General features: G+C 43.4%; 1 protein-coding gene across 1 annotated transcript in view; it reads left to right on the top strand.

Annotated features, from left to right (window-relative positions):
• Positions 1-17719, top strand: part of LOC119445280 (uncharacterized) — an 80568-nt gene extending 62849 nt beyond the window's left edge. The window contains exon 5 of the mRNA XM_037709595.2: positions 14794-17719. Coding sequence (XP_037565523.1) covers positions 14794-15230 — 437 coding nt within the window. The 3' untranslated portion in view covers positions 15231-17719. The remainder of the gene's footprint in view (positions 1-14793) is intronic.
• Positions 17720-18068: the final 349 nt, after the last annotated feature.

The following is an 18068-nucleotide window of genomic DNA, read 5'->3' as shown; positions in this document are numbered from 1 at the left end:
CATGATCTACACAAGCAGATACTGCATAAACAAATTATTTGTGAGAAGTACTTCTTATAATAGTCATCGAACTATATAGTGTAAATTGTGCACGTGTTGTCTGCCTTTTTCGCGCTGTCCATGCTTTCATTTATCTCTCTCTCTCAACTTTTGTCTGCTGAATTTGGAGACTCTCGAGCGCATGTGAGATTGTATTCTGTTGTGCAAACTGTTGTGCATGCAATGGTGGAAAACTCTGCTCGGTCGGCTGCCATGCACCACAACAAGCAAACTGCAGTCACTACAGCGATTTTCAAGGGTACGATGATCACTCAAAAAAGTAAGTGGGGGTAGGACCACTATGCGAGTGCGATGATTACGCGGATAAATATGATATATCTTTCAACGAGAAAAGCACCTACTGGAAATCACGTGTTTCAAAACTTCACTGGGCGTCGGAACACATGACATTTGTTTAGTAGCACGCGGCTTGGAATGCAGCAGGTCACGCACCCATCAGCACTTTTCGCTGCAGTCTGTAAGGCTCGCTCATTGTTTGCTGCTAATCCTATTGTTCCACCGGCGTCGCGTACAATAGTCAAACACAGTACCCTGCCACACACGTCGTACCTCGCCACGTGGGGAAAACAAGTTTCCCGATATCGTCCTACGGGCCTGCAAAATAGAGGGAGGCGAGGGCAATTCGCAATTCTCCTTGGCACAATGGCCTAACCTGCTAGCGATCTGGCATGCACTCACGATCTACCGTGCACGGTGCTTTCTTTCTTTCTTTATTTATTTTTCTCCCCGCAGCCACAAGTTAGTGAACTCGTGTAGGACTACATTGAAGGCGTGGTTGCAGACACGTGTGCTTGAAGGAAGTGGGGGAGGCGCCGTGACTAGACTGAGCCAAACACTCAAACCTGGAGAAAGAATTCCCTCCGCGTTTTGCCCGCTTTGTAATGTTTAGTGGCGCCACATTTGACAAACGTTGGAACTGACGTGAAACAGCTTGATATCTTTTTGCACAGATGGCGCCACCACCGAAAATCGCCTGTGAGATTTTTATGTATTTAAAATCTTCTGTTTCGAGCACTGCTTAGTAAAACTCGTGAGTGCTAGTAATTACATGACACTGTATGGTTATAGTAATGTGCAACAATTGTTGTGAATTAGCGTTTACATGAAAAAAAATGTCAATATGCACGGACCTGGTAAGTAGATAAATTAGCTAAGTCACTACTCCCCTCTAGATTCCCTAATTAACATAAGCCAATTTTCTCTTCATAGAAATTGAGATAAGGGCTAGCTGCTTGATTACACAAAACAACACAAAACAACTTTGCATAGATAAGTACACTGTAGCCTAGAAAACCACTAAATATTGTTGTCCTGAGTTTAAAAGGAAAAAAGATATTCATTCATTAACTTTTGTAGTTTTGCCAATCTTTATTGGCGCCTATATAAATTTCTAATTGCTTTACACGCAATTTCTTTTCATAGAAACCTTGTATAACATTTCATTTAAAGACACAGCAAATTTAATTTTGTTATGTTGAACAGTTTAGTCAGAATGGCAGTACAGCGGAGACTAGTACAGCAAAAACGCCGTTTTTTGCTCCCACTGTTTTGACTGCCGTTAGGTGACGCTTCAGGCTAGGCAATAATACTGGGTATCATTGGAAAGCGCAGAAAGTAAGCTTTCTAACGCAATAAAGTTCACATTTGTCCAGTGAGCGCAGGAAGCACAGTGCGTCCGCAAACAATGACTAAAATGCCGACCGCATGCCGCCGGAGTGGGACCGCCACCTTAATCATTAATGAGCTGCTACTTGTCTCGCTACATAAATGAATCTAGGACCCGCATAGTGCGCAATAAACATAGTAGACACATTAAGGAAAATTGATTTCACAAGCATTGCTACAAATACTCATACTTCCTTTCGACAGCACGTGACTGAAATTGTCTCCCTGCAAAGATTGTAAACGCAGGGACTCGTGAGCAGTTTTCTGCACTTGTGTCCGAATATCTTCAACAATAGGGCATATATCGCTGTATTGCTGTATTCTATTGTTCCGTTGACTGCTTGCGGTATGTTGATGTATTGTTACCACTCCTGTCTTGGTCCTGATATGGACGGACAGTATCTGTAAATAATAAAAAAAAATATTGGGGTACCGTCCACTACTTTTCTCATAAGCCTTGTGAAAACAACTGGTGCTGTCTTAATACCAAAAGGCATATATCGAAACTGATAGAGACTCGACAACGATTGGAAGGCTGTCATGTGCTTGCACTCGGAATGCATTGGCACTCGCCAATACTCTTTCGTAAAGCCAAACTTGGAAAAGTACCAACTCTTGACCAGCTTGGCGAACATCATGTCTACTCGTGGTATTGGTTTGTTGTCCATAATAACCACTCGATTTAATTGTCTAAAATCAATGCACAAGCCCATGCTGCTCTTTTTTCTTCACTACCACCACCTGGGACTGGTATGCCGAGTTTGACGGTTCAATGATTTCTTGCTTTAGCATTTCCTGGACTTCATCTTCGACAGCCTTTTCGATTGCAAAAGATACCGAGTAGTGCCAGAGATGCACCAGTGTGTCCGTTGTCACTCTTAGCTGGCAATCTACGAGGTGGGTTTTTTCAGGTATGTCCGAGAATATGTCTTGGAATGTCGACGTTTGCCTTGCTTCTCCAACTTGTTCATCAATTTATTTATTTATTCGGTATACCTACATCGCCTGTATGACATTATCGTAGGGAGGTTAGAATACAGGGGGTCACATAAATGGAAAAATATTTGACACGTCTGCGGCAGGCATTCTTGCAGCTCTACTACGGAGCTTTGCGTTGTTTTGGTCTCTTCGTCCGAATGTTTGCTTGATGACAGCTCCGTGAGGATGGTCCTCGGTCCTCGTATGTAAAGGCCATAAAGGAGATCAAAAGGCGAGAAGCCCAAGCTTGTCTGTGGGACTTCTCTCTATGCGAATAGCAGTGGGGCTAAGTGTCGATCCCAATTTTTGGGGGCTTTCTTGGCACATCCGCTGAATCATTCACTTCAACGTTTCGTTAAAACATTGCACTAAGCCATTTGCCATTGGGTGGTATGGGGTAGTGGGTAATTGTCTAAAGAAAAGCAACCGGCTTAACTCCTTGATGAGTTGCGAGGTGAATTGCGTACCTCAGTCGATAACTATTTCCCCTAGAATTTCAACGCGGGAAAACATTGCAAGCAATGCTTCAGTGATCCTATCCGTGTCAATGCTTAGTAAAGCAACTGCGTCTGGGTAACAAGTTACGAAGTCCATCATGATTAGAACAAAACGGTTACCATTAGTGGAAGTAGAAGGCAGTGGTCTGATAATATCAATAGAGACTCGCTGGAAAGGAGTATTGATGATTGGCGTCTTTTCAAGAGGTACACGTCCTACTAGATGTTTTGGGATGGTCCTCTGACAAATGTCACATGATTTCATGAACCGGGTGACATCTGCTTGAACGCCGGGCCAGTAGAATTCTGAGACCCTGTCGGCCAGTCTCGTCCGTTGGTGACCAGAGAGTATCCCTTCATGTGCTACCTTCAGGACAGACCCCTGGTCTCTTGGAACAACAAGCTGTTCAATTTCTCTTTTTGTCGCAGATTTATAACGCCGGAAGAGGATATCATTCAGTAGTATAAATGTGACAGTGGTAAATCGCATGGTGTTGGTCTTGCCCACGTCCGCGAAGCAAGCACTGAGACTTCGATAATCCTTCTTCAACTTTGCCACTGCAAGGCGTTGATGTCTAGCGGGTTTATAAGGGCTACTGGAAGCTTTGTTGCAAGGGAACGTGATGCAGCAACTGTAGTATTGTCTAGAATTGGGTAGGTATTCTTGTCGTACGGTCCACCCTCTGTACTGTCTTGTGATTGTAGCACGGTAGGCTCCATCTTTGAATCTGTGCCTCCAGGTAACCTTAAAGTGGGGCAAGCACCGCTAACATTTCCCAAAAGAACATTATACAAAGGAAACTCCATGCGTATGGCATGCACGGTACCTTTAAAGAATGGACAGTCAACTTGGAATTCAGCTTCGGGACTGTATTGTGCGGAACTGTCGAATAAATAGAAGGTGTGCGCTTCCCAGTAAACTTGTTGGCTGGCACAAGAGAGCACTTTATACGACAGTGTCGCCACCGGAATCTCTCAAAACAGTTACCGTTTGTCCTTCTAGATGCCCTTTTGCTGTGGGCATTGCTTGTGTTCGTAGTTTTGGCCCAACAGTGCTTTGCACACCTCAACCAATATTTTCAGAACTGTAGTCTTCAGTGTTTAGAGAATGTGTGCGCTGTTCTTGCTGCCTGTCTTCTTCGGTTGGTTGGCCAGGTTCAGAAAGAACACAAAGCTTCGTTGCGGTCCTTCGCATTTTTGGTATAGCCTTCCGGCTCATGCCCAGGCTTCTTCCCTTTCCAACCAGTCGCAGCTTTAGATCCCCTAGTCCGGAACCATAGCAGTCTGACGGCTTGTGTCCTCGCATGTTGCATATGAAGCAATGGGGCTTTGCTCATGGCTCATTGGCTTGTGTTCTACTCTTCACGTGCACCTTTTCTTCTCGACCTGTAGCCAGATTTGTCAGGCCTTGAGCTTCGAGGTAGTGATCCGCTGTTTCTGCCAAACTGGCAACCTCGCTCCTTCAGAAAGATGGCAAGTTTTTCTGGTCACATTGACGCAATAATTGTTCTGAGACAACCTTGTTTCTCAAGGCATCATATGTGCTTTCAGTCTTGGCCAACTGTTTCCAGTGATCAAAATAACCAAGCAGCCTGCCTACAAATTGGCGTCCTGTTTCGCCATTGTTGGGCTTGGCCTCTTGAAACATAATTCGATAGCCCTCTTCAGTATACTGGAACCTCTGGAGCAATGTTGCCTTAAGCTTTGCAAAGTCAGTCACGTCTTCAGCGGGCATGCGCCCAAAGACAGCAAGAGCCTTCCCCGTTAAACACAAACTGAAAGACAGGGCCCACTTGTCGCTAAGCCACCCTTGGTCTGTGGCCACTTGCTCAAATGTTTGAATATATGCGTCGAGATCATCCCAAGCTTCATTGAAAGCTGCAATTAACTTGTGCGGGCTTTGGAAACCTTGATTATTTGCTTTCTGATCACTTCAGTCGACTGTGACTGCTTGACTTGGCTGTTGCGATTCCTGTATGCACATCCGTAGTTCCAACAACGGGCATTCTCCAGCTTGCCGTTCCAACTCTCATGCATGGTCCTCTTAGGCAGCCTCATGCTCTTGCGCACGGCGTTCTCTTTATCTGCTGCGCTCCTCTTCCATCCACTGCTGGGGTGCCCTGCCTGCGAGTCCCAGCTCTGTACCAATACCTATTGGTTTTCGGCATCCATTCTCAACCACAGCACGTGAACAAAGTGAAACTCTCAAAGGTGTTACGAGAGTTTAGTTATGTTCGCGGACACCAGATAATGTAGAATAACAATATGGACTATCACGTTTATTAACACGCGGTGCGGCGAGGAAGGACTCGAAGGTGATAATTGGACAGGTTGCACATTCAGACATATAATTAACACTGCACTCTTACACAGCCACAAACAAGATCCCTTAGCACAAATTAGGACTGTCTTTTATTGTCCAAAATGCTACGACGCAGCACACTGCACAGTTTCAATCACTCGCCCACTAATGCACGAGGTCTGGGCGCTGCAGCATAAGGCCCAACTGTGTTCGCTCACGTGTGGTAGCAACCTTCGTTGGCATGCCGTGTGTGGTGCAGGCGGTTTGTGTAGGCAGTGGCGGTGATGCAGCGACAAGCCACTCGGGTGATGGCTCAGCATTCCTAGTAGTGCCAGAACTTCGAGAGCATAGGAACCCCAAAAGCCCAGGTACCGGCCTGGCACAGGACACGGGCAGGACCTCGGCTCGATAGCTCGCAAACTGTCACGAGGCTGCCCAGCGGTATACACAGGTAGACCTCTCGGGACTCGTCGCTCGGTCGATCAGCCTTCGTGGCCGCAGCTGCCCATTCGCCCATGTCTTTTTTTTTTTTTGCCACAGCTCGTACTCTCTTTTTTCCTGCGTCGTGCCACATGTGTAGCTGCCATCGTCGTCTTTCACCGTAGATATGCACCACTGAATGTTGATTTTCTTACTATTGTATCATGATTCCAAACCGACTAGCCTGCCAATGTGTTTTAGGCAAATTAGTGGGCCAAATGTGATTACACTTACAAAAAAAAAAACTGGGCTGTCGGCACATATTCTAACTCAAAACTTCAACTTGAAATGGCTGCCTCAAAACCACTCCCACTGGCAGCGACTGCCACATTGGCATGCATTGTATGGAATTAGGAAATGAGGAGGCACAGCTATGTTGTCTGCTTTAAAACAGTTTTAAATGTTTTGCTCTAAATGCTCTGTTACCCAACTACACAGCAAAGGCACCACTGTTGAATTGTGCCCGCAATTGCTTTACTCACTTGATAAAAAGCAGCAGCAGACTTCCAAGACGCAAATGCAGAAACAAATTAACACATGGCAGCCGTGGCGTATTTACCGTTCCTGGAATACCTTCTAGTGTTTACAGTACACAAAAGCTGGCCTTTGAGATTCGATTTTGTTACCCTAGGCAGCCATTTCCGAAGTGCCAATTCATTTTGTCAACACTCAGTGTTGCTACGTTGCTGTACGGTTCAACTGCAACATAAAAAAATTAATGTACAAATATTATACAGCACTAAATGTGCTCAAATTTAGCCGGCTTACGGTGGGACATGTACACTTTAATATGTAACATACACTTCAAGCCCAAAAATTTGGTATCATGTCCTCCTTAAACGGCCATACCTATTCGTCCAACAACTCGCAATTTATCACTGTAAATGAGATTATAGGTCCCACTCTGGTAACGCACGTGCACACAAGGTTCTCAGCACACATTTTAACTCCAGATTTCAATTTAATATTGCTGCCTCTTAGTTGTCCCACCGGTAGCGACCAGTGTTTGGACGTGGTTTGTGGGAGGTCAAGTACGAGGCAACTGCTGTGTCGTGGGCTCTGAAACACTCCAAAACCATGTGCACTTAGCGATCGATTCTCTTAGCTTTCAATGGGGCAGCAAGGGCATTGTTGCATTGTCTGCATATTTCCTTCACTCGCATGAGTAAAAATGCACTAACCAGAGAATAGCAGCAGAAACTTTCTTATGCTGACTGCTGAGATGCGTATGCGAGCAGCAAACCACACATATACCGTGCGTATTGACGGAATTTCATCTCATCGCCTGTTAGTATATTGCCAGACTGCAGTACAGTTCTAGTACATCATCATCAGCCTATTTTTATGTCCACTGCACGATGGAAGGCCTCTCCCTGCGGTCTCTAGTTACCCCGTCTTGCGCTAGGTGATTCCAATTTCTACCCCAAATTTTCAAATTTCAACACCCCACCTAATTTTGCCGTCCTCGACTGCGCTTCCCTTCTCTTGGCACCCATTCTGTAACGCTAATGGTGCACCTGTTATCAGCCCTACGCATTACATGGCCTGCCCAGCTCCATTTCTTTCTAATAATGTCAGCTAGAATAACTGCTAGGTTGGGACGTGGAGCAGAGGTAGAACACCCGGCTTCTAATCTGAAGTTCAGTGAGTTCGAATCCTCCTCCAGTCCACTACATTTTCAGGCATAGAGTGGCGCTTGACATCGACAAAAAAAAAATGCCGCGAGCTAGTGGGGCTATACAAGTCCTGGTGCAGCCAAATTAGGAAGGCGCACTAATCTTCAGCAAAGGCACTCCCTCACCAGAACAGGAATTGGCCTCCCTCGTGAAATATTCGGCTACTACCTCCCTAATGGCTCCTCCAAAATTAACTCAGTACAACATAAAAAAATATCAAATACATATTTTTTTGCCGCACAGAATGTGCTGATATTTGGCCAGCTTGCTCTGGGTTGTGTATAGTTACAATCCATAATTCCAGCTTGAAAATTTGCTCCACATTGTTAAAAATGTTCATACCCACAATGCCACAATCACATTACGGTGTGTATGTTTGTATAGGGGAAGGAAAGGGGGGGGGGCACACAAAAATGAACAAGTTAGCAGTTACACAAACAGCATAAAAAATTTTGTGCCATGATAAATCATCATGAGACACACATAAGTAAAGAAGCACAGGCATTTGGGTTGGTTGGTTGGTTCGTGACTTGAGCAGGAAAAGCAGTGTCATGGACAGGACACACATTTGTTTCCCCTTCGTTAAGTCCTGTCCATGGTGCTGTTTTTTTCTGCTCAAGGCAGGCAAAGAGGTTTGTGAAACATACAATTAGTACTTTAAGAAGAACAATGTTAGCTTTCGCATAAATAATTGAATAAGCACTATTCTTTAATTTATGGTTAAATGAATGACATAACGAAATTGAAAATATATTGTGCTAATTTTTTTCATGATCTGTTGGCACTTTAGGCAGGAGAAGGTTATTATGGAGTGAAGACCTATTTGGGTGACATAACATGAAAGCAGAGGATGGCAGCAATGTTTTATTCATAGCCATGCTCACCAGGGAACCAAGTATACACCGGGTTTTGTGCGTGTACAGTTCTCCTGCTCCACACTGCAAGCTGCTTATGACCCCTAATCTAAACTTGAGTAGGCTGGTGGAAATGTTAATTTTCTGATTCAAAGCAAATTCGCATGAAATAGTAGGTGTTGAATAATTTAGAAGTGAATAGTTTGAATAGCTGTGGAATTTTTGTAAAAATAAATAAATAAATAAAACGGCAACAAGTTGAGAAATATAAATAAAAGAAAGGGGGGGGTCTTATGTTGGCAAGGTTGGAAACCATTTCATTGTAGAAAATAGTTCTTTATTTTATTTAAAAGTACTGCAATCACAAAACGTTTGTACTTGAGAAAACCAAAGTACAGATGACATGGTAGCACAGTAACCCAGAAAGAGCATCCGTCATCAAATGAATAAATATAAATCAAACACTTCATTAGCTGAGGTGCAGTAAGGATGAATTCAGGGATGGCTTTAATGCAACATTGTTTATCAGTTGATTTCAGTTGGGTATTGTCCTGGGAAAAAATTAGTATTTAAAACAGTTGATGCGACTGGAGAAAGGTGTGATTATTAGTGCATGGGGGGGGGGGGGGGCCTTTGCCTAGTAGCATATCTCTTGTAGAAAGTTGTGAAATGTCAACATTGTGATAGTCATTAAGCGATTTATACGGGCATTGCAGCCTTGGCATTCGGTTCTTTTGGATTAATTTCGGCAACCCGCCGCAGTAGCTTCGGAGCCATGGCATTGTGCTGCAGAGCTCAAGGACGGGGGTTGGATTTCCGGCTGCGGCAGCCACATTTAGATGGAGGCGATATGTGAAATTGCTTGTGTACTTAGACGTTTGTGCATGCTAAAGAACACCAGGGGTTGAAAATTACTTCGGAGGACCCCACTACGACCTGCCTCATATATTCACTGTGTTGGCACATAATGCCCCAGAATGTAATTTTAAATTTGAAGTTAATGTCGACAGCTTGGCTCTCCTTAACGGGGCTGTAATTGCTGTGGGTCCGAAGCCGTTATATATAACGTGCAGTGCCCATTGGCACTGGCACAATCAATGAATGAATGCCTAAGAGAGCAGCTCTTAGGCACCCATCCCTGTGGGGAGCGTCAGCGTCGCCGAGCGAATGAGCACAACGAAGGATGAAAGAGCAAACATGGAGTGCAGCGTAGGATGAAAGACACGAGGAGGAAAGCGGAGCAGGAGGGTGCAGCGTAACCATGGGACGGGAAGTGGAGGAGGAGGGTATGGCGAAAGCATGAAAAGAAAAGCGTAGTGCGGTGGTGATGCCTACGAGATGGCGCCAGAGTAGCACGTGCGTCATCTAGGAGGTCTGTTTGTGGCAGCTCCTGTGAATCGTGCCCCTGCATTGCCCACATGCTGCCTCTTGCGATCTCCAGACTAGCGAGGCAGTCACGCCACACTTCGCTCCGTTTGCAATGTGCTGCAGAGTGATATTGTCCGCGCCAGCCAATATATCGCGAAATGAAAAGACGTATACAGCTGCTGCACAAATTTCGCGTTAGGGAGTATCGTAATCGTCTGTGATTTTTTTTTTGTATGTGTAAGGACACGAAATGTCGGAAGCGTAACCTCAGGTTGGTGCAGCCAACCTCTAGATGATTAATGATTCTGAATCATTCTCATTCATCAATCATTCTCAGCATCTGTCTCAGAATAAATAATGCAATTATCTAAACAACATTATTAATAAAGACTTTGAGGGTGGTGCTCTTGCAACCCTTTTGTGTATTTCACGTCAGCTGACAGATACATGTCTCTGGCCCACGCGCAAGCCCTTGCATCAGAAGTTAACTCTCCTCTGTGGTTCTGGAAACCACCTATTTATTTAGGCTGTTATCGCCATGTATTCACTTTGTGCTCTATTAAGTCCTTTAATTATTCTTTCCAAGCCTCCCAGCCCTACCTCAAGCTCCACGTCACATCGACACAGTTGATAGGTAGACAAGGATTGAAGCAAAAGCTGTCTTAAGTACATAGTCATGGGAAATGACAAAGTCGACATTTCATATTCAAAGTACTGTTGCAGAGATAGTTTCATGAAAAAAATATTAAGTTCAGCATTCTTTGCAATCCAGCGGTTCATAAAATTCGTTTACTGACTTTTTCGCAGCGCTGTGGTATAGTCTCTGAAATTTTATAATGGTCGAGGTCGCGGGGGTGTTTTGTGTTTACGCATCACACGTCCTGATGCCACAAAGTGCAGGTGTCACATGTGAATTGACTGTGGGACACCCGCAATGTAGGCTGTGTTGCGCAATTTCAGCTCGGTGCTTTCTGCTTACACAGGAGCTTAAAGTGTTCCACTCTTTGAGCGCACATATCATATTTGGTGGGCACGGTTGTTGCAGTTGCCCCCATGTTGTTGCAATATTGTTACAAATGGACTCTACTGTAGCAGAAAATTGCCTGAACTTCTTGCAGCTGTTTTAAAATGTGGGCTGTATAGCTCAATTTTGTATGCTAAAAACATACCTGCCAACTCTACTGAATTTTTATACAGTTTACAAATTTGGACTCATTCTACGAGCTTACGAATGTTGTGTAAAGTTTTAGGAAAACTAAAGTCTGTTTGAAATGTTTTTTAAAGCTTTTGAAAGATGAGGTGGTGCAAGACAAAAAAAATGTGCGCTAAAGAATTGTGATGGTACATGCACCATATAAACCAGGGAGTACTTGCATCGAACAAGCTTCTTCATTAAAAAAATTTTAAGCAGGTGAAATTGGTAACGGCTGAGTCACTGGAAAAGTCACTGTGATCTAAAAAACACCTTGCTGCTTGTCAGTATCTCCTCTGGTAAGTTCACTGCTGATTGAGTGCTACACCTGAAGCTGTGTGCTATCGCCTCCCCCTATTTCGCAGGATTTTTACTCATTTTTTTGTTTATTTTTGTTCCGTGGCTTTACAGGCTTATGGCTTACAGGCTTTTGCAGGTTATGTGACAAAGGAGGTGACACAAGATTACCTTCAAATTTCAGACCCATTTCACTAACTAGCATATCATGTAAACTTCTCGAACACATAATCTTAAAGCATGACAGTATTCCTAGAGCGCATAAATTTTTTCTCTCCCAACCAACATGGTTTTCACAGTGGTTTATCGACGGTAACTCAACAGAACTGGTCCACGATCTTGCTGTTACAGTTAATAACCGCAGTCAAACTGATTTGATTCTACTCGATTGATCTAAGGCTTTTGACTGTGTGTGTCACAGCAAATTAATAGCTAAAGTTGAAAATGCTTTTGGTATAGGAGAACTTTCTGCTTGGATAAAAGGCTTCTTAAGCAACCGCTTGCAATTTGTCGTTTACGAAAAAACGCTTTCCAACACAGTGGCAGTAACATCTAGAGTTCCTCAAGGGTCTGTTCTCGGACAATTGCTTTTCCTACTCTATATTGACAATATCACAGCTAACATCAAGTGCAATATAAAACTATTTGCTGACGATTGCGTCATTTACAGAGAAATTAATCATTACAATGGTCATATTGAACTGATTCTCTAGCTGACATAGGTAATTGGTGCTCTAAATGGCAGATGAAAATCAACATACAAAAGTCTGCGATCATGACTGTAACCAGGAAAACGGCATCATCCATCTTTACTTACATAATTAACGGCACTCCACTTAACAAGGTTGAACAACATAAATATCTAGGCGTTTCATTAACCTGGAAGTTCAAGTGGGACAAACATATCGGTAACATAATCTCAAGGGCGCTGCGCAAACTATTTTTCTTAAAACGAAGCCTGGCGCTCGCAACCACGTCAACGAAGCTGCTAGCCTACACATTATTTGTAAGGCCTGTTCTCGAATGTGCTAACACAGTCTGGTTTCCGCATACACTGACTAACATAAGCAAGTTAGAATCAGTACAAAGAAAAGCTGTGAGGTTCATCCATAACAAATATAAATGTACAGACTCGCCAAGAACTCTTTTAACCCAGTCTGGTTTGCGAACACTACCACAAGAACGAAACACGCTCGCTTAAAATGGTTGTTTCAACTACTAAAAATGACTATAGGATAGATACCTCCAAATACATTTCATTTTCCCAGGCTTGACCTACACACAGTAAGCAAGCGCACACATTGACAGAATACGTATGTAAAATATACATGTTAAAGTATTCTTTCTTCCCGCTCACAATAGCACAATGGAACCAACTTGACGCTTCTGTCACCAACATCGAATCATTATCTGAATTTATCTCCCACATAGAAAAAACTGTGTGTGCATAAGAGTACCTATGCATGCAGGGGCATCGGCACAGATTTCTTTGTTCACTACGAAATTATAATAAACCTCCTTGTTTAGGGCAGTTTTTTTTGTTTGTCATACTGATTTTCAACGTTAGATGCTTAAATTTAGTTACTTCTGTTTCATTACTTGCCCTTTGTGATACCTGTGCTATCATCATTCTCCTTGGCCATCTTTCGTAAAGCTTCATGTCATTTTTCTTAAATGCGAAGCATTTCTTGGCGAACATTTGCTACTTTGACAGTATCTATCTATCTATCTATCTAGCCACCTACGACTTCGTGCTCTCATGGTCGTTTCGTTAACTTAGTATGTATCAAAATTGACATACTATGACAGGAGTATATGACGAACATAAATGGTGGGTCATGATATGAATGTCATGACATGTGTGTCATATAGGTCATGAAACAGCCACCTACATCTTGGTGCCCTCATGGTCGTTTCGTTAACTTGGTAGGTACGAAAATTGGTATAGTATGACAAGAGTGTATGACGATGATAATGATAGATCATGACATAAATGCCATGACATGTGTGTCATGACAATGACCCAGCGAAAAAGTATAACACTCATAAACCACTGAAATGGGTTCGGACGTGGGTACTAAGTGAAGGAAACACTACAGGATGTTGGTAGAAATCATAATCGTGAGCATGACTCAGCAAAAATGACAATGACTCGATGAAAAAAGAATAACACTCAAAAACCACTGGAATGGGTTCGGACTTGGACACTAAATGAAGGAAACACTCAATGGTGATGGTAGAAATCATAGTAATGAGCATGACTCAGCAAAAATGACAATGACTCAGCAAAAAGAATTATAGCACTAAAAACCACTGAAATGGGTTCCGACGTGGGTACTAAAGGAAGGAAACACTTAAGGATGCTGGTAGAAACCATAGTCATGAGCATGACTCAGCAAAAATGACAATGACTCAGCAAAAAAAGATAAACACTCAAAAGTCACTGAAATGGGTTCTGACGTGGGTTCTACATGAAGGAAACACTAAAGATGGTGGTAGAAATCATAGTCACGAGTATGACTAAGGCTTTCACCTTAAGGTCTCTTAGGTGTAGGTAAAGGGACTCCTGAGGACTCATGACATGAATATCATGGCATGCGTGTCCGGTAAGTCATGAAAGAGCTGCCTACGTCTTGGTGCTCTCATGATCGTTTCGTTAACTTGGTAGGCTCCCTGCACACTGCTTCGCATAACATCGATTCCAACAGGGCGTGGGATCTGCCAGCTTTTTTCTTTCTTCCTTAGTACTATTCCGTTTGATCTTAATATCGTATTTATTGTATAGATTGTATAACTTACACTACATATATTGTTTTTTGTATAACCTGCATTTTTTACTTGCACTGTAGAGAATTATTGTACTGCCCAACTGCCACACCCTCGAAGGAGAGCTGCAGTATTGAAAACAATAAATAAATTTATTTTTTTGGTTACTATCAGGACCCTTGAGATAGGAGTGGTAAATATTTATACAAATCGATAAAATAGGGAAAGTTAACATATGTGATGAAGAAGAGCAGATTTGAAAGCTTCCGGTTCGGGAATGGAGACGATGCAGGCGATCAGGTGGTTCCAGTCTGAGCTGGTTGTAGGGAGGAAAGAATAAAAATACTGGTCAGTTCTGCAAGTTGGAATGCTTACTTTGAATCGATGATCAGTGCGGGATGATACGTAATTTGTAGCACTGAAGAGACTTTGTTTCAGTGATTTGTTTGCATAATATATTTTGTGGAATGTTGAAAGCCTAGAAAGATGACGCCGCATGGAAAGATCTGGATAGTCTAGGGTTCTTTTCATAAGTGTCGCAGTAGTTATAGGAGAGTAGTTCGTCAAAATAAAACGAGCTGAACGATTCTGAACAGATTCTACAGTATTAATCAATGACCTTATGTTTATTTTCTTGTTATTTGTCACATTTTTGCAGATGGCGACATGAGCTGTGATGACCCCTGGGAGCGGGATCCATGGCAAAGCCAAGAGGAAGCACCTGTGCCAAGTCAGAGCAGCACAGCAGTCGTCAAGTGTGAAGTGGAAGGAACTGATGTAGCCACTTCACTGGCTCCTGTGTCAACAGAAGTCTCATATTGCTGTGAAAAGGCAGCGCCATCAATCTGGTCATCGCGCTCGCAGAAAGACACATTGAGGCACAAGACGAATGTTAGGCTCAGTGCCATTCTAAAGGAAGGCAAGTGCAGAAAAATGGAACACCTGCTTCGCATGAAGCTCATACGTCAGGAACATAGGTACAGAATGGAGGAAAGAAACGCAGTACATATGTTACAAATGGAGACCCTGAAGGCAAAGAGCGCTTTCCTTGAACTTAAATTGAAGGCTTTAAAGAAACAATATCAGGATAGCTGAGGGGCTTGATCATTGGCAAAATTAAGAAAAAATAAAAGTTCAGCCCTCTGGTTTGCCCGAGCCTTCTTGGTCATTGCATAGTGAGATTCTCAACTCCTGTAGCTTTTAGGTAGCTTATGAAGGTTTATTGGCCAGTTGCTTGCTCCTAAGATCACACACTACGAAATGCCCGCAGTTGAAAGGATGTTCCACGTCTGCTGCCATGGTCGTGAGTGGCTTGGTCAAGAATGGCTTTGCTATTTTATGGAAGTATAGAGCGGAAATCAAGGGACAGCCATAGCTCAATCGGTAGAGCGTCACATGTGCATACAGAGCTTGTGGGTCCAGTTCCCACTGGCACTGGCATCAACTTTGTTTTCTTGCACTCTGATTTGTCTTTTCCTTTATCAACCCAGGAAACCCTGCAAGTTGAAATACTCAAGCAAAAATTGCACTAACTTGTTTATTGATATTTTTGATGCACAGGAAGAGGTTTAATAATAAAATAATTTACCCACCGTGGTGGCGTGGAGACTATGGCATAAGCCCGAGGGCATAGGATTGAATTCCAGCAGCCGCATTTCGATGAGAGTGAAATGCAAAATACGGCCATGTATCGTGCACTGGGTGCACGTTAAAGAGCCCCAGGTGGTCAAAATTAATTCGGAGTCCCTCACTACGGCGTGCCTCATAATCAAATTGTGGTTTTGGCACGTATTACTCCAGAATCAAAAACAAATTGGGAAAAAATGCACGATTGCTAAGCAATACAGACCATCTCGGATTTTACACACTGCACCTTCATTGAAGAGGGTGCATGCAAAGTGCCAGCAAGAATCTCCCCTGCACTGCGATCTATGTAGGAAGGCAATTTTTTAAGCACTCATTGACCCCCCATTTGACACAAATGACCCAAGCCGAGCCTGTTGTTCCTCGGGACACATTTCTCACACTGCAGCCCCTTGTGTGCTATTAGAGGAAAGTGGTGAAACCATCTTTCCTCACTGCCACTTCAAGCTGTTTTGGCGAGATTTCATTTGCTAACTTGTTCTGATAGAATTAACAAATGTCGTCCTGTTTTGGTTTTTCCAGATAGCATCTAGCTTTCTGACAGATCCAGTAAAAATTCTCAGTTGTTTTATTCTGCAGCCAAGCACACTGGCACCAGTAGATGTTCCATGTATTCATTTTGCACGTGAATTTACTGTGGCGTAGTATGTGCATGTAACTGCAAAAACTTCTGGGCTGCAGGGTGTGAGCAAACATTGAAATTCCAAGCAATTTGTGATCATAGGCAGTAAAACCATACATTATGTTGTTTGCATATGCTAGTACAGGCTTAAAATCCTAATACCTGGCTGCATTACGAGGCTGCGGCAATGTGCAGCTTTCTCTCACATAGTGCGGCCCGTAAACTTGTGTGGTAGACTGTACATATACCAATTCCGTGATCTTATGTTGTACTTCCACAGAGATGCCTAGTAGTTGTTTTGGTCAATACCACCCATGAAACTCTTGTGGACTGCCACAATCAGAGTGTCGAAACCAAAGTTTCTTTGGGTTCGGTTCAGTTCTAGATAAAAAATTAAGTTTCTAAGCCTGTTTGGAACTTTCAGATTAGTTTAGATTAGTTCAAACATGTTTGAAGAAACAAAAACCTTTGCATGCAACTGTTTTCTGGGAATGTCTGTGGTGCTCTTGAAGAAACATGCAAGTTTGCTTGTATAATTTTCTAGAACTACTGAGAACAATTTTTCTTGCACGGGCATTAACTTGAAAAAAGAAATTGAAAAATCAGATGCCATGCACTTGTGTGTAGTGGGATGTGTGGGGTGAAGTTAGTGCAATGTGATGGAACCAAAGAAGATATACCGAGACGATAAAAGCCTCAAGAAGGTGCGACAAAGCCACCAAAAACGACTACAAAGAACCGCCTAGAGTGGCAGGTGCCCTCGGTTCAACAAAATATAAAATAAAGTGTAGCCAATGAGGCACTTCCACAAAGGCATAGTGAAAAAAAAAAGAGGTGGAGAAAAATCAGAATACGGCGGTGGGACTTGTATTGGGGAGGAAAAGTAGGGTCTTGGAGTACCTTGAAACGTCAGCATCCGCCGGGAGCTAGGGATAGCTGTTAGGCTTTGGACCCGAGCTTCAGCACCCCAACTGGAACCTAGAGACCTCATCTTCGTGGCTTCCAAGGGTTCGCTTCAAGACTTACCAGTGTTTACTTCAGTAGCAACCGGGAATGTTCATCGCTTCCTGCTATACAGTCATCATGCCAGAGCCATGTGACGAGACGTTTGGCCAGCCATTCCCGCCATTCATTCCTCGTTGCCTCGGCGTCCAAAGCAGCGTATTACATGGACTGCAGCAGTGGTATTTAGGCTATATTTTTTTTTCTACTTAGGCTGTTACGTGCACTTGATCGTTTTGTTTATGTCAAATGTGCTGCATTGCTTTATTAATTTTTGCGTGTCTATTTTGCTCTGCCTTTTTGTTTCTGAATACAATTTCACCACTTTTTTTAACAAGTAGTCTCGTCTTCATTTCATGTACAGAGACGTCGCCTCAGCTGCACAATCACTTTCTGTAAAAGAAATGAACCTCCACAATAGGCATGTTGGCATTTGTACATCAGGGGGCTTCATGGTACAACATGCAACATATTTCGGCTCGATCAAGCAGACCCCACGGCGGCCCGAGAAATGGCAGCCCTTCCTGACCGTCAACAGGGTGACGGTCAGACACTGCAAGACCAATCTTCACATGAGCCGCCAGCATCGGGGCGCCTTGAAGATGACCAGGCGATATCTGGCACCAAGAGCTCGGAGCAGGTTTCAGTGGAGCAGGTGCAGTCTA

This window comes from Dermacentor silvarum, chromosome 3 (genome assembly GCF_013339745.2).
Source record: "Dermacentor silvarum isolate Dsil-2018 chromosome 3, BIME_Dsil_1.4, whole genome shotgun sequence".
Lineage (NCBI taxonomy): Eukaryota > Metazoa > Arthropoda > Arachnida > Ixodida > Ixodidae > Dermacentor > Dermacentor silvarum.
Note: the sequence above shows the minus strand (reverse complement) of the source record. Positions and strands in the feature narration are given on the sequence as shown.